The sequence below is a fragment of the Octopus sinensis genome, linkage group LG14, assembly GCF_006345805.1.
Source record: "Octopus sinensis linkage group LG14, ASM634580v1, whole genome shotgun sequence".
Classification (NCBI taxonomy): Eukaryota; Metazoa; Mollusca; class Cephalopoda; order Octopoda; family Octopodidae; genus Octopus; species Octopus sinensis.
The window spans coordinates 32,383,184-32,408,399 of record NC_043010.1 but is presented as its reverse complement, the minus strand read 5'-3'; the positions used below and the strand labels follow the sequence as shown (position 1 = coordinate 32,408,399).

General features: G+C 35.7%; 1 protein-coding gene across 1 annotated transcript in view; it reads right to left on the bottom strand.

The window, feature by feature from the left end:
• Window positions 1-25,216, bottom strand: part of LOC115219083 (VPS10 domain-containing receptor SorCS3-like) — a 722,157-nt gene that overhangs the window by 233,805 nt on the left and 463,136 nt on the right. The window contains exon 6 of the mRNA XM_029789149.2: window positions 6,649-6,710. Coding sequence (XP_029645009.1) covers window positions 6,649-6,710 — 62 coding nt within the window. The remainder of the gene's footprint in view (window positions 1-6,648; window positions 6,711-25,216) is intronic.

The window sequence follows — 25,216 nt, the reverse complement described above, 5'->3', positions numbered from 1 at the left end:
TCTGGTATGTATTACATTGTCTCTTTTGACAAACTGCTAAGTAGTTAGGACATAAACAAACTAAAGCCGACTGTCAAGCCGTGGGGAGGGGGAAAAACACAAAGACATACATACATACATCATACATACATGTGTGTTTGCATATATACATTCAATCCTTTTTCCAAGAAATCTAACGCTTGTAGCTTAGTTTTCCTTGGGGCTGGCCGGATCGGAGTGATCTCAAGATTAATCAGCCAAAATTGCGAGGATGATCCGGTTCTTGACTGAAGATTAGAGGCTTCAAATGACCCGTCCATTTTTTGTGTCATCTATTTGAATGTTTTGCGTTCTTGTCCCATTTTGTATTTTTATATATGTTTTATATATATATATATATATATATATGTTAATGCTTGTTTTTATGTTCAGTTATGATAAAAATTTTACCTTAATCTAATGAATAACTCAACACTCTTGTAGAGTACAAATTTATTATTCTTATACACGAATGTTGCTGACAGTAACTTTGAAGTTTCCAACAATGGCTGGAATTTTGAAGTTACAGTCAACAGCATCGTTGTATAACAATAATATATACATGTGTTTGAGTGTGTGTTTGTGTGAGTGTGTGCATGCATGCACGTGTGTGTGTGTGTGTGTGCATGTGTGTGTGTAAGTGTGTGCGTGCGCATGCATGTGAGTGTGCGCATGTGTGTGTGTGTGTGTATAAAACACTGGTCAACCGAAATTGCACAGTTGGACTAAACCTAAAATCATGTGGTTGCTAAGCAAGTTTCTTAACCACATAGCCATGCTTGCACCTAATCATAAAGATAATTATATTTTTCTCCTCATTAAAGGCATCATTTTAATTGATTAAATTTTATTATCTCCTACCAGTATATATGTTAGTACAAACTTTACAGTATATATTAACAGACTAGCAACACTGGAGATGTAACAATAGCTGGCAGTAACCTAACACATGACCTTTAACATTAATTGTCTGTGAAGCAGAATTTTATGTAAGACAATGGGAGACAGTAACATCAATGACTGGCTGAATGTTAAAGGTAGACTTTCCTAATGAGTGGTGGTCAATCAAAAAGTATATATTTTGGACAATTTATGAAGAGATTTATAGAATACAATGAAATTGGAAGAACTTGAAAGCTTTGGGGAGAATGTTAAGAATACTTGAAAGAGGTATTGATAATATGTGTATGTATATAGGTATGTGTATGTAGGTTTATATGCGTGTGTGTTTATGTGTGTGTGTATATGCATATATATGTTTGCATATACACGTGCGTGTATGGATAGACATGGGCTATTCATGTGCATGTGCATGAATTTATGTATGTTTGTATATACATCAATGAATGAATATTGGTTGTATCTGTGTGCGTGTGAGAGAGAGAGAGAGGGGAGAGAGAAAGGGAGGGAGAAAAGAGAAAGAGAGGGAGAAAAGAGAGAGAGAGATTTTTCATGGTTTTATTTTTCAAATTTCTCACTAATGGAGTTAGAGCCAGCCTCTAATGTACAAGCAAGAGTCTTTCACTGGAAATTAGACAACATCAACAGGCGTAGGGGTGGGTGTGTGGTATGTAGCTTGCTTACGAACCACATGGTTCTGGGTTCAGTCCCACTGCATGGCACCTTGGGCAAGTGTCTTCTACTGTAGCCTCGGGCCAACCAAAGCCTTGCGAGTGCATTTGGTAGAGGGAAACTGAGAGAGGCCCGTTGCATATATGTATATATATATATATGTGTGTATATATATATATATATGTGTGTGTGTGTGTGTTTGTGTGTCTGTGTTTGTTCCCCCAACATCACTTGACAACTGATGCTGGTGTGTTTATGTCCCCCATAACTTAGTGGTTTGGCAAAAAAGACCGATAGAATAAGTACTAGGCTTACAAAGAATAAGTCCTGGGGTCGATTTGCTCAACTAAAGGCAGTGCTCCAGCATGGCCACAGCCAAATGACTGAAAGAAGTAAAAGAGTAAAAGAATAAAAGAGGATAGACTTGTATATATGAATGTATGTATGTGTATATGTCTGCATGCATGCATATGCATGCTCACATGTATCCATATACATATGTATTATTATTTACTATTTACTTGTTTCAGTCATTTGACTGTGGCCATGCTGGAGCACTGCCTTTAGTCGAGCAAATCAACCCCAGGACTTATTCTTTGTAAGCCTAGTACTTATTCTATCAGTCGCTTTTGCCAAACTGCTAAGTTATGGTGACGTAAACACACCAGCATTGGTTGTCAAGCGATGTTAGGGGGACAAACACAGACACACAAACTTATACACACACACACACACCACACACACACACCACACACACACACATATATATATATATATATAAAAGGCAGTTTGTCTATCTGTGTGTCTGTCAGGTTGTACCCTCACCTTGACATGGCTTTGAACCAATTCTGATGAAACTTGACACACACATATCCCAATGTCATAATTCAAAACTAACGCAGCGAAAATTTTGAAAAGTTCCCCCAGTTCTGAAAAAAATCGATAAATTCGACAAGGGGTCGAGAATCTAAGCTTATCATATGCAACGCATTTTCCATTGTAGTTTTCGCAACTTGCAATCGACTTTCACAAAAACTCCTGGTGAAGCTTAATGTTACCCTAAGGAACTTAATTCTGATGTTAGTTTTCCATGCAATACCTTACCATCAGAAAAAATCGATAAAATCATGCCATTTTGGGAAATTGCGTTAAAATTCAAGATGACATATTTTCGACAATATCTTTAACAAATTGGCAGGAATGTTTTTTTGAAATTCAGAGCGACCATCATGTCTGCTCCAAGGAGCTATATGGCCCTTTTGATTCTAATAGGATACGTTATTACTGGAAAAAATCGGTTAATTACATCATATGTGGCCACATAGCAAACCGATTTTTCTGCGATATTTTTTGAAAGTTCACATAGATTTTCCCTACACTGACGTTGGACATCAAGTTTGCATTAAATGTCAAACTAACGACCTTCTGTCAATGCAGTTAACAAGTATTGTGAGAAATCGACAAAACCATATCATTTTGAGACCGACCATGTGAACCCTACAAAACTGACTTTTGTTAAATATTTGGCGGATTTCAGGCGATTTAGTCGATTTTTGCCGCTTTTATCATAAAGGTTACTAGAAATGGCATATGTTTTCCTTTTGCTTCAAATCCGAGTAATGTTGGGCTGTAGTCATGCATGCAAGGGAACGGTGCCTTGAATGCCTTAATGCCTTTTAGGCTTTATTTTATAAAATAACGGTTCAATGAGTACAAAAAAGGGTAAAAAGGTAAAGGGCATTGCTTATCGACAAAGTTTCCTACATACCCGGGCTATGCTGCTAGTATATATATATACGACAGACTTCTTTCAGTTTCCGTCTACCAAATCCACTCACAAGGCTTTGGTCGACCCGAGGCTATAGTAGAAGACACTTGCCTAAGGTGCCACGCAGTGGGCCTGAACCCTGAACCATGTGGTTCGTACACACAGCGACTCCTACGCCTGTATGTGCACATTCACATGGATGTGGCCATAAATGTCATTGTATGTGTAGAGCTTATAACACGTTGAACTTTTTGAATGTTTTACATATATTGACAGTACCTTTAATAGCTCATAGCTGGAATTTTAAGTTTCTTCATAGTTTTGTGATACTTAATTTCTCAAGATTAGCATTGAGCCAGTTAGCCATATGGCCAGATGCTCCAACAAGTGTGTGTGTGTGTAAATGCATGCATGTGTATGTATATGTACGTATGCATGCATGTAAGTGTGTATATATGGATGGATAGACAAATATAAGAATAGATATAGATTGATGTATGGATGGATGAATAGATGGATTTTTTTGAATGCCTGTATGTATCCAAATGTCTATCTGCTGCATGTATGCTGCCGTTGCTGTTGAGTGAACGGTCTTTGTCCCAGAGCTCGCAAGATGGGAGAAGTCCGAAACTTGGTCCTTTGCTATTCCTAAGACCTGCAGAAGAGAAAGCAGGTCAACCCCCAACACTGAGAGCATCGACGGATGGATGAATGCACATCCAGGTTCAGCATCCACCTGCCACTCACTCCTTGAAGCTTACCAGCTTCTTACATTTGGATCCTGGATAAATTTTTTATATATTGAATACACACACACTGAAAAAGAGAGAAAGAGAGAGAGAGAGAGAGAAAAAGAGAGAGAAAAAGAGAGAAAGAGAGAGAGAGAGAGATAGTATAAACGTAGATAAGAGAAATGAGGAGAATGAATAGATGTTTATTCCTTCTGATTACAGCTGTTTCATAACATTGCTAGCTAGATAACAGAACATTCAAACACATGTACACACACACACGCACGCACACACACACACACACACACACACACACACACACACACACACATACACATATAAAATATACATCATCATCGTTTAACGTCCGCTTTCCATGCTAGCATGGGTTGGACATATAAATATATATGTGTGTGTACAGCCATATAAATATATATGTGTGTGTACAGCCATATACATACATATGTGTGTGTGTACAGCCACATATACAAGTGTGCTGAAAATTTAACAACCAGATAAATCTTTAGAACAATTCATGGTAGTTCAAAACATTGACTCTACTACAGAAAGCAAGCTGACCTAATATATATTCCACAAGCGATAAATTTACTCATCATGTTACTATTTATGATTTGCTTTAAGGAAGTAGAGGCCACAGATCAATACAAACTCAGAAGAAGAAGCAGTAGATACATACAATAAAGTTTGAAAAATAAAAATATCAACATTCAAAGAATCAGAAAAATATAAAAGTAAACAATAAAATAGATGTATCAAAGAGATTGGCTTCTAGAACAATTTTTTTAAAAATTGATGGAATGACCAACCCAGCATTAATTTAAAGGAATAAACAGATAAGCAGTAAATATATAAGCAATAAAGCATATAGTTAGAGATAAAAAAACAAAACAAACAAATTAATATAATGGGAAGCACAGAGAAATATAAAGGGAGGATAAAATAAGGTTTAGAATCAAAAAGGAGGGCTTAAGCTGTTGGAGTTTCATGCACTGTTGATTTTTGAAGGATGGCTGTGTTTTTTCAAGAACTTTAATATGCTATCAACATACACATGTATTCATATTATTTGAATAACCACAGGCACATTAACATGCATTCCCTCTCTCTCTCTTTGGGAGAGGCACAAGCACCTACACGCACATATACACACACGGCAGTAACTTCCACCTACCGAATTCAATCACAAAGCTCCGGTCAGCTCGGGGCTATAGTGAAAGACACCTACCCAAAGTGCCACGCAGTGGGACTGAACCCGAAACCATATAGCTAGGAAGCAAGCTCCCTAACCACACAGCCATGTGAAAATTAGCAAACATGTTAATGGAAACAGTAAAATGGTATGTATGTATGTATGTGTGTGTGTGTGTGTATGTATGTATGTATGTATGTATGTATGTATGTATGTATGTATCTATGTATGTATGACTCTTGAGTGTCAACGGCCATCCAATAAATGTGTAATTTTTTTCTTTCTTAAGGCTTAAGGCTGTATCATGTGCGGGGACATAGAAATAATCGGACTGAATACCCGATCACGTGGTTAAACCATTGGGACTGAAGGACTCCTAGCCATTGTTAGGGCATCCTTCTAGGAGAAGGTAACTCAGGTAACTGGGATAACTCCGAAATAAAACCTGCGGCTCAATGGTTACCAATGATGTTGATTTGTTCTTCTTTTCGGATTATGGCTGCTGTTGCTTAGTGAGTGGGATTGACTCAGTGCACAGCCTTTCCTCACTTTAAAAAAATCTTGCACAGGCATTGCACGATAACAACATTGTTCATGATTGTTGATGGTGCTGTGAGTCTCAGCTGAATGGCTGGCTGTAGCCTTAAAAAAGCAAATAAAAGTCACATTCGATCACTGCACCAATAACAGTTAAGCTTCGTGCAATGGCCATACTCGATAACGAGGGGGCAGCCATCATGTATGTATGTATTTATGTATGTATGTATGCATGTATGTATGCATGCAAGCATGTGTGTGTATTTATGTATGTACATATTTAACAGGCTTCCTTACAGTTTCTGTCTATCAATTTCACTTTAGGCTTGGGTTAGCACAAAGCTATAATTGAAGACATCTTTCCAAAGCACTGTGAAGTCAAATAGATTCTGAACCATGGGGTTACAAAGCAATCTTCATAATCTCACATCCATGTCTGTGCCTATAACTATCTTTAATTCAAAGATATAAATCTGTCCATACAATATCACACACCTGGAATATACAAGTCTCTCCACTCATTACTGGCCCACTTCCATCACTGTCATACAAACTCATACAACTGACAAGCCATACAACCCCTCCACTGGCCCTCAACCATTATAACCACAGGCTACTACACTCCACTGACTCATGCATTATTGATTGGTTATGAATGTGCTTGATCCAGACTGAACTGGAAGTAAAGAAGTGTTACAATATCAAACCACTGATGCTAACACCGGACAGCCTCCCTAGTCACAACAAGCCTCCCTAGGTATCTCATTTATATATTTCTTGACAACACAATGAGAATTAGAAAATGTACTTACCATCAGAATCCAGTAGTTCCATATGAACCACAGCTGTAGAGTGATCATGCCCTTCAACAGCCCTGGAAATGTAACATGGTCCAAATAAATATCAAACAAAACATATGCACACACTCACACATATATCCATTTACATACATACATACATACATACATACATACATACATGCACACACACACACACACACACACACATACATACATACATACATACATACATACATACATACATACATACATACATACATACATACATACATACATACATACATACATACATACATACATACATATAATGAAGTATTAAGATAATAAATGTAATGATAAGAAAGAAATGATTAAATTAAGACTTCTGCAGTGAGGTGAAGAAAGCACTAGTTTGTTACTTAAAACGGATAAAATCAAGCAGATAGGACAACTCTGAAATCTTAATCTCAATTACAAATATGCATGCAATGATGAGAATAACTGTAATTAAGTAATTAATTGAGATTTCAAAGTTATATTCCTTACATGCCTTGATTAGATTTAAGCAGTGAGTCAACATTTTCTCTCCTTGTTGCATTAATTAATGTGTTTTTACTCATTACCTAATGTTAACATTGATTTAGATATTAGCTTTACATGCAGATGGCATCCCCAAGTAATTTCTTGCATTGATTATGTATTTTATACATTGTATTAATAGGTCCTCTCCAACATAGTATCCTGCTTCTTGTTGCATTCTGGTGTCTTTTCTTATGATATTCAGCATTCAAAGATCAGGTTTCACTATTTCTACTCACATCTTTTTCAGTCTACCTCTTCTCTTGATCCCTTCCACTTCTTTACTCATTAGCCATCATCCATATGTATTACCTACCTCTACTAATATAGTCATCTCTCTTATCCATTACACTGGATTCTGGTTATACCAAGTTTTTCTTTCAGCTTACCTATACTTATTCCATACACGCTAATATTATACATCAACAAATGCATACTTCACTTCCTTCCAAACTTTACACATCTATATTCAATGCCCATGTTATCTCACACCCATGCAACATCACAGTTCATACACAAGCAAGTTCATAATCAAGGCTCTCTTTTAAAGTGAAAATTCCCTTACTGTCAAAACAAGTAACTATTGCTCCTTGAACTTTTTCCATTGTTTTTCTTTTTAATTCTGGCTACTATGCTTACAGAACACTCTTCCCCAATGTTGATTAAGTCAACTTAGTTGCAGGGGCTACCAACTAATTCTATGGAGACTATCAACTGATAAGAACCGTGCATCTCTCATGTACAAAATCCTTATCCGCTGTTAGTGTGATTGTGATTCCACTACACCACTTGTGCCCCATAGTTCACATTATGTATGTGATATAGAACTCTTGCTCACATACTTACATATGTATTTGATGGATTTAACAGAGCTGCAAAATTCAACATTGATGTGGGTGTTGAATGTCGTGAGTAGGAGTGGACAGCAGGGGGCTATCCATCTGTTATCAACTTTGTGCTGTCCAACCCCCAGCAGTAAATCTTCCATCTTCAAGTTTTCTTTGCCTGTATGATGGATACCCATGAAGACCAGTCTGGGTTTCCCCAAAAATATGTTGGGGTAAGTTTTTGGTGCACACATTGCCCTTGAGACAGGGTGAGTGTAAGTTGAAGCCATGTCCACATGGGTCATGCACCATGTTTATCTTCACTATGGCATACAGTTCCCTGTCAGTGGATGGATCTAGTACTCAGCATAGTTAATATTAATGACATTAATAATTATTAATGTCATTGGAGTTGATCTTGGTCAACAACCAAATCCGGATATGAGAATGAGGTAGGCCTCTTCTTTGCCATTCCACAGTATACATGTCATATGTCCAAATACCTGACCCTTTATGATGAGGTCCATCAGTTTAATCAACTTTAACTGAAAGACTCTGGCTATGAGGTCATGCCTGTGTTTAAGTTTTTGATCCACGAAGAGTTCACTACTGATCCCCTGCCACTTAGGATTGCATGTGAAGGTGATAAATAGATCAGGCCTCTCATATGTCATTGCATCCTGGGTCCTCTCATGCAAATAGCAGGGACCTCCTGTAAAATTAGATGGATGGATGCAATCTTGTCCAGTGCTACCAGGAACTGCATCATTGTTGATACCATCTTGAAGGTGGATGTAGCTGTCACAATGCAGCTTTTTCTGATTTAACCTGATGATCCCCAATCTCTCAGACTCCACTTTTGCACTCATATCAACTGCAAATTGGTGGTAGAGTTCTTGTGAACAGTGTAGGTAGTTGAAGCAGTTCTTGTGTGTCATAAAGCAGTATATGTAGAAGTCTGTACATGAAACTGTTTTGCTGATTTTCTATCCAGCATTGTTGGTGCTACACTTTGGAATGTCAAAATGGTAACCAATCTCAGCATCTACAAAGAGAATGGGATATTGAAGTGCATCGTAGGATCTATGAGTTTAACTGATCCTTTGTAGTGTGTGGTCTCGATGCTTGAGAACAATGTCTCTGCTCTTGTACTGGTCACCATAGAGGACAACGGCAATCTTATTGCATGTTAGTGCATTATAGCAGCCTGCATGTTCCCCAGATGACCTTTGGTCAGCATTTAGTACAATGGTGAAATTTGGCATAGTTTCTGTTTCCAAAGCATACTTGAACCTTTGAACATAGCTGTTTCTAGAATGCATCATATCCTGAAGTTGCAGAATGAGCTCCATGTCAATACCAGGTGAAATGGAGTTTTACCTGTCTGCTTGCTCATAGTAGTCCCCAACAAAGAACAGCTGAAGAAATCGAGACTTTTCATTCTCCTGAGGCTGGAGTGATCCAATCCTATGATACACTTGTCCCTGCACTTTAAAAGTGGGTATAAATCCACTCTCACTGACAATATTTGCCCCGAAAGAGGTAATCTGAAATGCACAATTGTATTTTTGAATGCTATCCAGAGAGTGCCTCGACTCCACTTTTGTACATGTTAGTAGAAGCTTCAACGGATCTTCAAGGTGGGGTGGCAATTGGACCTTCCCATTGGGGAAGCACATTCCAGAAGTTTCTCCTGGTCATCTCTTGGTGTTGCAGAATGGGCAAGTAAATGACATACCACTGATCTAAATATCTGGATAGATGGTGTAGTGGATATTGGGGTCATAGTGGAATGCTTGTAGGAACTCCCATAAACTGCAGGGTTTGGAAATACCCTGGATATTACCTCTTCTCTGAACATTATTCCCAAGCCTTTTAAATCGATGTTCTACAGTCTCTGTTGCTCGTGCAGCAGTTGCTGTAGACTCTCTGTTCTGGCAAATGGCACACTTTAGTTTGTGCAGCAGCTGTTGCTGTAGCATACCTGGCATGGCAAATGGCACACTGTTCTATATTCTCTGCAGCTTGTGCAGCAGCAGTGGCTGTAGCAATTCTTGGCATGGCAAATGTCATGCTGTTCTTTGTTCTCTGCAGCCTGCGCTGCTGCAGTTGATGTAACATCCCTCTTATGAAGAACAATGTACTGTGACTGACTCAGGAAGCTGTTGATGTAGTATTTCTGATCTGGCAACTGCTATGCTGCTCCTTGCTTTCCATGGCTCTGGCATTGGCTGTGCAAACAGCATTTTGTGAATGTCTTCATGCAGCCTCGTGTCAGGATTCATTTGCTCTCCTTTTCCTCAATGTCTCTGCTGCAGCAGTTTTGTGACCAATACTGGCTCTTTTCTTAGGTGGCACAGTCTCAGAGTTTAGAAGCTTCAATTACAAAATGCAGATGCGGCAAAAAAATTAAAATAGAGAAAGTAATGTTGTGGTGGGGAACGTACAGATAGCATAAATACACTGAAGTCAATTTTCAGGCACTTGTGTTGAAACAGAATTTAAACTGAAGTCAATGTTCAGGCAGATGTGCAAAAACTGAATTTAGACATACTGGAGAAATAAGAATGAGAACTAAGTCATTTTTCAGTCAGAATGTACAAAAATCATAACAACAGAGATTTTAACACAAGACTATCTGAAATACACAGATGTCAATTTGTAGACAGAAGTTATTGTGTGTCAGTTAAAGGAGAGAGAGAGAGAGTGAGAGAGAGGAAGAGTGAGTGAAAGAAACAGACACAGAATTAAAGAGAGGATCAGTGACAGATGGTGAGAATGGAGTAAAGGAAAGTGAAGAGATAAGTAAAGAGTGAGAGAAGAAGGAGAGAATCAGATGGAAACTGCAAAAATCAAAGGCAGAGAATCGGTCAAAAATTGAGAGTGAAGACGAAGATATTGATGTCCGACAAAATTGAAATACAGCGAAGTCAATTTTCAGGCAGTTTTTAGAAACTGAATATAAACTGAAGTCAATTTTAAGGCAGATGTGGCAAAACTGAATTTAAACACACTAGATAAACAAAAACGAGAAATAGCTAATTTATTTTTCAGTAAGAATGCACAAAACTGTAACAACAGAGATTTTAATGCATGATTATTTGAAATACATGGAAGTCAATTAGTAGATAGAAATTATTGTGTGTCAGTTAGAGAGAGAGGGGGGATATGGAGGGGAGTGAGAGTGAGTGAAAGAAACAGACACAATTAAAGAGAGGAACAGTAACAGTTGCTGAGGTTGAAAAAAGGAAAGAGAAGAGATAAATAAACAGAGCGGGAGAGAAAAGGGAGAGAGACGGATGGAAAGTGCAGAAGTCGAAGGGAGAGAATTGGTTGAAAATTGCAGTTATTTGATAAAAACCCATGGGAAATACCTTTCCCCCTGTTTCTTGCTTTATGTTTCTTGCTCTGGGATGACCATCCGTGGCACATGAGTAATGTGTGTGTAATGTTTGGTGAAAATCAGTTGAAAACTGTAGAAATGCATACGTATTACACACACACAGACACACACATCCCTTATTTTACATATATAGATATAGTATACAAAGACAATACTGTTTCTCTCTCTTTCTGTGCATGTATCTATATCCATAGATACATGCACTCAGAGACATGTACATTAATATAATGACTGTATTATCTGTCTTCCTCTCACCAAACTGTTTTCTTTTCTCAGTGCCATCATTAGAAACATTTAGCTAACTTATTAAGCTGCCATTGTTGAAAATAAGAAATTCCTTATTTAAAAAAAAAGCAACTTACCATAAAAAGTAAACAAATACATATCTCCATTCATAAATTCTCCTTGCTCAGAGAACTCATGAATATAAATTTGTCATTTTTGTAGTTAATTTTTGTAATATGCATTATTTTAAATAAGATCTCTCCCTCCCTACCAACCTACCTACCTACCTACTTACCTACCTACTTATCTACCTACCTGCCTGCCTACCTGTCTGCCTGCCTGTCTGTCTGCCTGCCTGCCTGCCTATCTATCTATCTATCTATCTATCTATCTATCTATCTATCTATCTATCTATTTATCCATTCGTCTATTTCTGTCTTCTCAACACACAACCCAAGGAGACTCACTATCTGTATATATATATGTCTGCCAGTGTCTGTCTGTCAGTCTGACTGCCTGTCTGTCTGTCTCAGTCCTTTACTTTTCATCATTTCTGAAAGATAAAGGAACTGATTAATTTCTCAGAGCCATTTTCAAGGAATTCATTTTATGATTGAACAATTTATTGTGTATGAAGACTGTATAATTTCAGAAAGATTTATAGCAATGCAGTGACAGGCAAAAGCACAGAGATCTACACTATATGTATAAAGTATACAAAAAAAGAATCTCTTCGGCAGGCAGACACCGAGAGACAAGGAGAGCTGCTAAGATATTCACAAGAAAGAAGAGTACAAATTCTGGCACAAAATGCTCTTCAAACTCAAATTGCAAATTACCACCACTGGATATTTGAGGGTGTTTCATGAATAATAATATGTGTTTCATTCTATTAAATCCTTTGTTTATTTCAGTATTGTTTAACCTATCATTTACTTATCTCTTTCTTGAATACACAAATATATTTCAATAAAGTAACTGATTAATTATTCTATGCATAAAACAATGGCTCCTTTACAAGTGACAGCAACTCTTGTTTCTAATTTAGGTAGAAAGCCAGCAATTTCAAGAGCAGAGTGTTAGCTGATACCGTCGATATGAGTACTTGACTAGTATTTTGTTAACTGGTACTTTATTTTACTGACTCAATACTTCACTGGTACTTTATTTTGCTTACACAGTACTTGAGGTACTTTAGTTTACTGACTCAGAACTTCAGTTGACTGACCCTGGAAAAACGAAAGACTAGGATAGCTTTACCTTTTCATCTTTTTTTAGGGTTAGTAAATTAAGTCATGTACTTGGATTAATGTTATTGACTAACCTTCATTTCTCAAAAATCCTTGGTCTTTTTGACTAAATTTGAAATAATTATTGAAACCATAATGGGGAAGGTTGACATAATTATTAGAGTGTCAAATAAAAAGCCATTGGCTCTATACTTCATACAAGTAGCACAGCTAGGGTGGAGGTGAAGGGTGGGCAGCCCTGTGAAGCATTTTTATGGAGGCTGTACTTTTAGGTTGGCTGTAAAAGCCTGTACAGGTTTGGGTGCTGGTACAAGCTCAAGAAGAGGGTCCAAGCTCAAGTGCTGCTCTAGGTGGCTCACCCTTTAGCTATGCCACAAGTTCAAATCCTGCCAAGGTCAAATTTGCCTTTCATTCTACCGGAGTCAAAGATATACTGTACTGGTCAAATACTGACTAACTTTGCCACTTCATAACTGCTGGACTTGTACCTAAATTAGAAATATATATCAAAATCATCACCTTTTGTTTTGTATGTCCCTTACTTCTATTCTGAGTTCAAATTCTGCATAAATTAACTTTAGCTATCATCTTTGCAGGATCAGTAACATAAACACCAGTAAAATACTAGGTTAAATATAATTGATTGATTCTTTCTTTGATTATTCAGATCATCATCATCATCATCATTGTCACCACCACCACCACCACCACCATTATTATTATTATTATTATTATTATTATTATTATTATTATTATTATTATTATTATTATTGATGTTTTTAGTTTTAGTATCAAAGAACTATTAAGGTAACAGAAAAATAATGGTATGGAATATTATCCATTTGTAGTTGTAGAGTTAAAAGAGAAAAAAGAGAATATTTATAAGAAAAATGTAATAAAATATATTCATCTAGAGGCCTTCTCAGTATGTAGCAAGCATTTTCAGGGCTGATATCATGGATATATAAAACAACTCATACAGTCATGCATATGTACACATGTATAAATATATACATACATACATACATACAGACAGACAGATGACAGACAGACAGAAATAGGCACACAGATATAGATATACACACATACATATACATACATATATATATATATATATATATATATATATAATATATATATATATACACATATATACACACACACACAACTATATATATACACACACACACATATATATATATATATATATATTATATATATATATAATATATATATATATATCCAAATTGAGGGAGTGTAGCAGGTAAAATCCAGGCTACATATGTTTTCTAGCTAACAGATCTTTTGATATAACTGTTACTCAATGAGGAGTACTCCACTAGCTACTCATCAGGCTGAAGATACTTTAGTTATATAAAGGTTACATTGTCGTTAGAAATCCTAAGGTAACTTGCTCGGGATATAACTCGAAATAATGTAACCTTTAGATAACTAAGGTATCTTTGGCCCAATGAGTAGTTAGTGGAGTACCCCTCACTGAGTAATTATTACTTCTGAGAATCTACTAGCTAGGAAACATATGTAGCCTGGATTTTATATACTCCACTCCCTCAGTTTGGATTTTTATTTCTATTCATAGCAACCCTAGTTGCTAACCATGAGCTATAAAAAACTTTTTACAGTTTAGCAAACTTTGATATGGAAAAAGCCTACTACCTTCTGCATCAACAAACTATTATTGTTCCTGAAAATTGTCTTTTATACCAACTACGGACTGCTCAAAGCTTACTAACTTCCTACATCTAGATCTTTGGATCTTATAATTACACACACACAAACACACACACACAGAGTTATAATAATAAAATATACAAGTCTTGTGAAATACCAGACTAGTGGCTTTTATTACATTATCTTTATCTCTCAGCCAATCGAGAGTTATTCTACTTTATATATATATATATATATATTGGTAAAAACGGTAAGATAACAAAAGAAAGAAAGAGACCTCAATATTATGTAAGTAGAGGAAATTTATCTGTAAATTAATATGTTACCATTATTCAATAGTCAAGATAAAACTCTGAGTTTCGGATGTGGAAATCCATCAGAGTTTTATCTTGGCTATTGAATAATGGTAACATATTAATTTACAGATATATATATATATATATATATACACATACTAGCTGAGTAGCCCATCATTGCTAGATAACTGTCATGGCAGAATGGCTTTTCTTTTAATTTTTTTTATTCCATGGATAGCCTCTTGATCAGGACAGGTTTCTGCATTATTTATAATATCTCAACAAACAAAGTTTTTACATTGGGTGCATAGATGTAATGATTTTTCTTACTTCCTACTCTTGAACATCTAATGTGAAGCAGGACTGTTCAAGATTAAAACTGGCAACCAAAAATGCTTTCTCTTGCAATTACAAATGGCCAAACTAAGATGCACTGGAAATTGAACTTGAATGAAATGGGACATCATCTCCTGAGCCTATGTGACAGAGGCTCTTGTGTGCTTATCATCTAATCACTGCATCCTATACTCAGATGTCTCCTGAGATTGTGTGACAGAGGCTCATGTTTGCATAACATCAAGTCCATTTCTTCTCTGTTCATGTGTCTCATCAACTCACTGCTGATGCTTTGGGAGGTTCTTTCAACACATGTTGCTTTAATGAAATTCCTCACACATACCCACACACAGAGCATGAGAGATATACAGAAAAAGATTGTGAGAGTGTGGTAAATATATAGACAGGAGGAAGTTCACAATGAGAAAAATGTAAAAAACAGAGAGAGGGACAAACAGTCAGAGACAGTCTCCTGACTGACATGCATCATGTTATATCAAGAGAGTGAGAGGGAGAGAGCAGAATGCGTGAGAGATATATACAGAAAGAGAGAGAATGAGAGACAGTGTTGTAGAGGGAGGAAAAGTGTAAGAGAGAGAGGTAGATGGTGGTTTCTGAGGAAGCTAGACACTGATGAATGGATGCTGCCAGTAAGATGAGAGTTATCCAGGAATTCAGCAATGAATTTAGAGTACAAGTCAGAGTTCACTGGGGCTTGGTTGTCAATCTCCTCTTTTTCAATGTACTCCAAACTACAACAGAGGAATTTAAGACCAGCTGCTCCTGAGAATTGCTACATTCTGATGATCTCCTCCTCATAGAAAACTGTCATAAGATTAGGAAAGAAATTCCAGGTATGGAGCAGAACCTGGAATCAAAGGAACTTAAAGTTAACTTAGCAAAGTACTAAAGTCCAAGTAAGCAAAGAAAGAGACAGGACTGTACTCCCTTTAGATAAATGGCCCAGCTCAGAATGTAGGAAAGGTGTATACAAGAATTCCGTATGGTATACCAAATGCAAGCTATGGAAATATAAGAGGTGCAATGGGATCACTTGAATGTTAATGGAAAAAGTAGTGTTTTTATGTAGTAGATGCATATGAACAATAAACTCTAAGGATACATGGGAAATAGATTTTTTTTAAATGCCCAGAAGCCTCTGTAGAAATAGAAGATAGATTCTACTACCTAGATAACCTGATTAGAAGTAGAGGAGGATGTTCTGAAGGTATAGTTGCTAGAATAAGAATAGGATAGGGGAGGTTCAAAGAGCTATCATCCCTGTTGGCAACAAATAGTCTCTCTCTCTTTCTCTCATGAAAGGTAGATTGTATGATGTTTGTGTATAAACAATAATGTTACATAGTAGTAAGACATGGGCTGTAAATGCAGAAGGCAAAATGCTAGTATGCTTCAATAGATGTGCAATATCCATGTGCATGTGCAGCAAAGTGTTAATTTATTGAGAAGATAATTGAGCAAAAGAGGCATTAGATATAGTGTGCAAAACTGCAGTTGTTTGGTCATGTGATACATATGGATGAGAACAGCTGCATAAAGAAGTGCAAGTCTCTTACTGATTTATGCAAAACTTGTTTCATTCCATTCGTATTAACATTTCAGTGTAAACTTAATTCATAGCATTTTCCCATTATGCGCCAGTTTAGCTTGGTAACATTGCAAGCTAGCAAGTAAGATTCAAACTGACTTTTAATGCACTATATATATATGTGTGTATGTGTGTGTACGTCTGTGTGTTGGTTTGTGGTTTTTCTGTCTTCCTACTTACTTTGGTTTTTGCTACACTTTGGTTTTTGCTACACAATTCTAGACTTTGCTTCCATACCTGATACTTCTCTAGTTCTGATAATGATTCAGCTATAAGAACTAGGTCATCAGCACAGAAGAGCTCCCAGGGGTAGCCTGTTTTAAATTACCCTGTTATTGCCTGGAGGACTTTGATGAACAAGGGGACTGAGGACCGATCCTTGGTGAACCCCTGTGTGTACCCAGAATTTTTCACTGTACTCATTGTCAACCCTCATCTTACTGGTAGCATCCCTGTAATGGCTTGTACAGCTCTCACCAACCACTTATCTATCACTAGTTTCTACATTGACCACCAGATAAGGGACCAGGGTACCTCGTCAAAGGCTTTCTCCAAGCCAACAAAAGCCAAGTACAGAGGTTTATCTTTGGCTATGTATGATATATATATTATATATATATATATATAAAACAAAACAAGAAGTTTGAAAAATCTTTTGCTAGTATTTATTCCCCATTACACATGTTTCATTCACTAATAGGAATCACAGTTTTACATATTAGAAAAACATGTAAGGAGTTTCCTGTTAGCAACTACATACTGGGTTGTAATAATGAAATAAGACAATGTGCTTCAAGAGGATTTTATCCTACCTACCTGCCTACCTATTTACGTAATATATATATATATATGCACACACAAAAATATTATGTGTGTGTGTATGTGTGAGTGCATGTGCACATACATATGTATGTATATGGAGATATATGTCTATATATTAAAAGATAATTATATCTTGAATTATAAATCATCTGTATATGCAAAAGTACACACAATATATCAACTGATATATGTATGTATACACACCCATACATGTGTATATGCACATACACTCAACATATATATATATATATATATATAAATATATACACATATACATACATATGAATACATATATATATATATATATATATATATATATATATATATATATATACATGCATATACATACATTTATACATAAATACATACATGTGTATATGTGTATATATACACTCACAGAAACACACACACACACACATGTATTATGAGAAAATGTTTACATTTGCACACATACTGAGTTTGTAAATGGTTTTCACTGGCAGGCCTGAAATTTACATGTGGCAAGAAGCCCTTTGTTGTCAAAGATCATAAAACATCACAAACAATATGTCAGGCAATCTTTATGAAACTATAGTATGTTGTTTACTGAGAGTGCTTTTCTGTCTACTGTTATTTGATATTACTTATAAAGTAATATAAAAGTGGGACAAGAGATGATTTTACTTTATTTAACACTAGCAGCAATACCTGTCATTGATTGGGTAATTACTTTTACTCTTTCTTAGGAGTCACATTCAAAGTAGAGAGTAATATATATTTCTTTACTATACACAAGGGGCTAAACACAGAGGGGACAAACAAGGACAGACAAACGGATTAAGTCGATTACATCGACCCCAGTGCGTATCTGGTACTTAATTTATCAACCCCGAAAGGATGAAAGGCAAAGTCGACCTTGGTGGAATTTGAACCCAGAACGTAACGGCAGATGAAATACAGCTACGCATTTCGCCCGGCATGCTAACGTTTCTACCAGTTCGCCATATTTTATAAGAGAAAAACATTTAATAACTGAAGTAGAAAAAAAATCAATTTCATATCTGAACTTCTGTTTGTTTATTGTATGACAATAATAAGTGAGTTGTATGTGTTATTTTATTTATCAATACACTAATGGCAATTATATAATACAGTTCATTTAAATAGGTAATTTACTCATTCTTGAATATAATGATAGTAATGGCAAATTAAGTCATTGAAGTATTCATGTTGCATCAAGAGTGAATATTTCTTTATAAACAATGTTTTTTGCTTTATTTCAGGGTGCATAAGCAAAATGATTTACTTTTGCTCCCACACATGATGCCTCTACTTAAGTTGGCCTTGTGAAAAAAATGGTTGTTCAAGTTGCAATCCAGCAACTTTTAGTGTTTGGCTGACTTTTATTAATGCTCATGGCAAAAGAAACTTGGATGGGAAACTGTAACTGCTTAAATTGGAATTGGACATTAGATGGTATAACTGGTATGCGAGGAATGAAGACGGTCTCACCTTTACCATAACCAGTGAGAATATTTGCCTCAATGCAGTTCCTCATAAGCTTGTGCACAATTAGTCTTGTACCATTTTATAATTTTGGTTGAGACAAATTACACAATAGCATAATAGGAGCCCCTTTTTTCAGCTGAAGACAATGAGGAGCTGTACCTGGTGGTTCTAGTGAGTTCAAAAATTCGATGGGCTAGTTAACAATATCCTGATCATCAACAACCCTGTCAATAGCATATTATTAATGCGATTTACAGCAACGTTTTTTGGAGCCAGGATAGCTCGCTCACAGATCCAATCTGTATTGTTGTAACTATAAAGACGATTCAGAAAGATTTCAGCCACCAAATCATCAACAGAATCAGCTGAATTACATATTGGATTGAGTGTAAGAAACTGATCTTCAACAATTGCAACTCCCCTTTCACCGAGTTTCAAAAGCTGCTCTGCAAATAGTTCAACTGATTAATCTCTTGATAGCCTCAGTCACATATTTGTCAAAAGTTGAAGTGTTTTCACATGGTGCCATAATACAAAAGACTTTATTGAAGCATTGAGCTCATCCACTTTTGTTCCTCTTGGAACAACAGATAGTGTTTGTCAGAAGTCTCCTGACAATAATACTATGACATCATGGAATTAAAATTTTTAATGTCTCATACTGTTCTGTCCACAGCTTCAAAAGCCTTTTAGTGGGCCATGGTACATTCATCCCAGACAGTTAAGTGACACCTTTGTATTAGTTCACCCATTGCAGAATTTTTAGATATATTACAAACTGGATCTTCTCTGTTAGATAAATGTAAAGATAGCTTGAATGTCGAATGGGCTGTCCAACCTCTGGGTAGTAATGTTGCTGTAATCCCAGAAGTAGCAGTAGCTAAAGCTATTTTCTTTTCTTGATGAACCTTAGCCAGGAGGAGTTTAATTACAAATGTTTTCCCAGTACCTCCTGGAGCATCTAAGAAATAAAGTCCTACAATGTTATGCATATGTGTGTATTTGTCTGCCTCACTGTTTGACAACCAGTGCTGATTTTTGTACATCCTCATAACTTAGCAGTGTGGCAAAAGTAACCAATAGAATAAGTACCTGATTTTAAAATAAAAACTGGGTTTGATTTGTCTGACTAAAACCCTACAAAACAGGACCAAATATGGTCACAAACCAATAACTAGTTCTTCATAGTCTAAGTTCAAATCATGCAAAGGCTAAGTTTTTTTTTTCTGTGGTAGATAAAATACAGCATCAGTTCTGGGGGGGGAACCTATTTTCCCACAAATTGTCATGTCTTGGATACTTGACTGGATTGTCAGTGGGAGACTTGTGAAATGCATGGGTGTTTAAAAGTTAACAGAAGGCAAGCTGCATTTTAATACCAAGTTATACACAAATATGTGTAACAACTGTGTTATTATCTATATATGTATAATGCTACTTTGGTGGTATGGAAGATGTGCAGGATTCACCATGTGTCTGGATGATAGTGTTCATGCTTGCACATGCATATGTTAATATATATGTGTGTATGTTTGTGTTTGTGCATTCATACATGTACATGTGTATGTATACGTTTGTATATATATGATTATCTATTTGTGAGTATCTTTATATGTATATGTGCCTTGATTGAGAATGAGAAGCAGTCATCATTAAGGCATCTGGTTTCATGGTTTGCTTGTAGGTAGGTGCCATCCAGGCCATAAAATACATTTTTCTAGTTTCCATGCATTAGATCCACTTATGGCTGATTTCAGCTCAATTTGTATTGTCAAAAATATTTTAGTGAATTTTGCCTCTCTAACTCCATGCCACTTCAATACCACTTCAACTCACTTAGCTTTACCACCATATATAATCTCCTCCTCCTCCCTTTCCATCTTCCATTTCTTCACCTTCTTCCTTTTCTTTTCTGTCTTCTTACCTTAACCCTTCTTATCCATTTCTTCTTTCTTTTCTCTTTTATTTCTGATTCTATTCCTTTTCCTATTTCACCAATTTCTTCTCCCCTCCTCTTCTTCTTCTTCAATGTAAAAATATTTCTCATATTCTAGGTATGTGTTTTTAGGTGTTTTTTAAGCTTTTGACCTTTTGGTTGTCTGTGTGCATGATTTCAAATAAACACGCTCACACATACACACACACATATATATGCATACACACATATATACATCTGCATACACACACACATATATACACACACACACACACACACACACACACACACAGTGTTTACATGGTACTCAATATGGTTTCACTTGATCATTGCTTTGGTTTTGGTCAAACTTGTTTTGCTTTTCTAATGTGAAATATATGATTACTTTACAGCCGCAATCCATGCACAACTGTTGCATCTGATAGAGATATTTTATTAGGAACTCAGACTTTGGCTACATGTCACTTAAGTCTGAGAGAAATACATCAAAGCTTACATGTCAAATGGTAAAGCATTTTACAAATTAAATTTTGCTTCAATGAACAAGAGGCAATAACTGCCGAGAATCAAACATTTGCTTGATACATTTATATAATGTTTATTTTTTAAATGATTTTGAGCTATGTGATGGTGTTTTCAAAGTGATTTCAGAAATAAACATCCTATAAATGTATCAGCCAATTTTGGTTGATTCTCAGCCGTTATTGCTTCTTGTTCATTCAAGTAAAATATAATTTGTGAAATGTTTTATGATTTGACATAAACATTGATAAATTCTATGAGACTTGTGCTGTTTTGGCTAGCCTAGACTCTAGTCTGATTTGTGTTGTAAAAGTATAACAAAAGGCTGTGAAAATACACCTCAGTGAAGCTATTTTGATGCTAAATACACATAAGTACATGTATAACCTTGTAAGTGTAACACAGAGAGACAAAAATATTTGACTAAATTAATCTTGTAATTAGTAAACAAATAGTCCCTATGGCCTTTGTATCAACTGAATGCATGGATAATCTAATCAAAGTTTATCAAGTCACTCTTTTGCACACTTGAAGTCTTAAAACTATATCTGAAAACAACAAACAAGAAAGGCAGCTTTAATAAAATCAGATACTTGAAATGTTTGAAAATAAAGAAAATAGTGGTGTATCTTTTCTTTGTATGGTATTCAGTTTGCTTGGTTTCACTTGAACATTGTTTTAGTTTTGGTCAAATGTGTATTGCTTTTTTAATGTGAATTATTTGATTGCTGATGTAATGTGCGCATAATTGTTGCACCTGATATAGATAGCAGACTGTAACAGATACATTTCAGTCTAATAAGACTTCTTCAGTCAAGTATAATCTACTCAACTGGCAAGAGTGAAATCAATACACACACACACACACACACCACACACACACACACACACACACACACACATTAAATGATCATCATTTTAATGTTCACTTTTCCATGCAGGCATGTGTCAGATGGAATCTGTTGAACTAGATTTTCTGTGGGCGGATACCCACCCATTTGCCAACTCTTATTTTCAAGCAAGGAAATATTTTCCTGTGGTCAGACAGGTTTTCACAAAGGATTGCAAACAAACAGACCACTTGTATGGTGATGGTTGTTTGCAACTATCATGCAATGTCAAGACAAGTAGACAGTACACATTCACACATAAACACACATACATACAGATATATTCATACACAAGGTGTTTGGGTTAAATTTGACAGTTTGCATAAACAGAAAAGGAAATGCAATAATCCATTCAAAATTAAAAGTATTTTAAAAACTCAAAAAAATATCAACTAGATTATGGCTGGGAGATAGCAGCTTACTCAAAGTAGCTGCCCTCAAGGCAGCACCAGAACCTGGCCCATAAATTCCTCAGTGTGTGTCTGGTGCTCATTTACATTTTGGATGAGAATACAATGAAGCTACATGAGACTGGGTGGGATTTTGGAATAAACAAATAAATATATACAAATTAATATACAGATCAGGAGGAACAATTTAAATCTGAAACTGTGTGCTTGGAAGCAAACTTCTTAACCACACGCCTATGCCTGAGCAATGAATGAATGAATGAATGAATGAATGAATACACACACACACACACATGTGTGCATACATACATTCATACAAAAATATCCTGTTGTTGATGTTGAAATTCCAATGAAGGAGCCTTGAAGCTTGGTTAGAAACCTACTCTTTCCCTATTGACAAGAAATCTTGAAATAAAACTGAGTAATGACATACATACATATATCTTATCAACCTGTACCAACCAGCAAGCTCTCAATAAGAACAATAGCATACCATACTGCTTAGCTCTGGCAGAGAGAAAACTCAACGCCAAATGCAGAACTACCAACATGGCAAAAACATACTGGCCAATTGCATGCCAGAATTTAATGTATAAAATATATACAGCTTGTTTAAACCTCTTCCTCCAAGACCATTGTGAAAGTGATAACGTCATCACAGCTTCAGTTTGGGAGTTCTGGAGTTGTGAGGGACACAGCATCAACCCTTAATTACCATTACTCCTAGACCTGTTCTAACCTGGAACAGTAGTACCTGTTAGTGTCCCATCAATGGGCTAAACAGATTTCACAAGGGTAGAGAAGGCTCCCATTATTTTAAACAAAGCTATAGGGAAGGCAACTCTTCTGGGAAAAAAAATACTCTGACATAAGACTTGCAGTCAAAATAGTAGTGGTCATTTTGTAACGCATATCCCTGGAACCTACTATGGTGACCAACAGAGTGGCAAAAGTGTTGTACAAGCTTTTGTTACTTAAATTCAATCATGTATAGATGTTTCACTATCATTTCACTTTTTGATCCATTTCATATTTTATAAAGTCCTATGCTGAAGGATATCCGCATACATGCAAGGATAAAACTAAATCAGAATGATTAGGATGAAGCATTCATCAAATATAAGGAGAAAAAATGTCCATGCGATATAAATGTGACACTACTGTATGTGTATTATTAGTATGTAGAATGCTCACCTATTATACTTGCCTTCAGCAATATTGTGAGGCTATTCAAAATCAGCATCTCTAATATATTACATACATGAGGTCCCACTGTATGAAAACTACTGCATGGATATATCATTTTGTCATTGTTGAGTGTCAATATACCATTTTTTAAATATTTCTTTTCTTTCAAAATTTTTGAGTTGCAGTAATAGTTTGAAATGGCAAACTAAAGTCATGTAAGACAGTTGTTTTTCTTTTCTAGAAATGTTAATTAGAATAATAAATTAACTTCAAAATGGATAGGGTTAGTTAGAGTAAGTGCTAAAAAATGAGAAGAAATAAAGAAGATACGCATCTTAATATGTAGTAATAGGAAAAGTCTTATTTTAGACAGAAGATAATATCCAAAATGATTACTAATAGTTTTACTCTATAACAAAGAAACTGGAATAATTTTTTGCCAAGTCAGCATGCCAAATTAATATACTTATCAATTACAAACTAGATTTTGAGTAGAAAGCATTGAAAATTTTTAGTTGTAACCTTTCTACATAATAAGAAAGTGCACTAAAAGTGAAAGAAACAATAATAAATCTGCTGAAGAGTTTGTACCACAATTAGCTAAAATAAATGAAGATGGTTTCTATTCTTAAAAACAAATGTTTAATGCCAATGTAACCTGTTTGTTCTAGAAAAAAAAAAATGGCAACGAGAATATATATATCAAAATCTGAAAAAAACAACAGATTCAAAACCTCTAAAGATTGAATAACATTATTATTATGAGTTATGCTAACTCTTTCATTAATTATCAGGACTCTGCAAATAGGAGATGCAATATAAAAATCAAAACAGTTTATTGGTATAGTTGTAGCATTAAAAAACTATTTTGATCAAAATTTTGCTTCTGAAGCTGAAATGTATAGAAAATTTTAACTTCAAAATTTTATTACTAATTGATAATGCTCTGTCACATCTCAGTTAGTTAGCATACTCTAACATTAATGTTCTTCTTTTAGCATCTATTTTGATACCACTAACTGAAACACGAGATCAAGATATAATTTTTAATTTTAAGACAAATTTAAACATTCATATAAAAAAAAGATGCTGGATCTTGTGGAAGAAGAAACCTTAATGTTCCAAAAG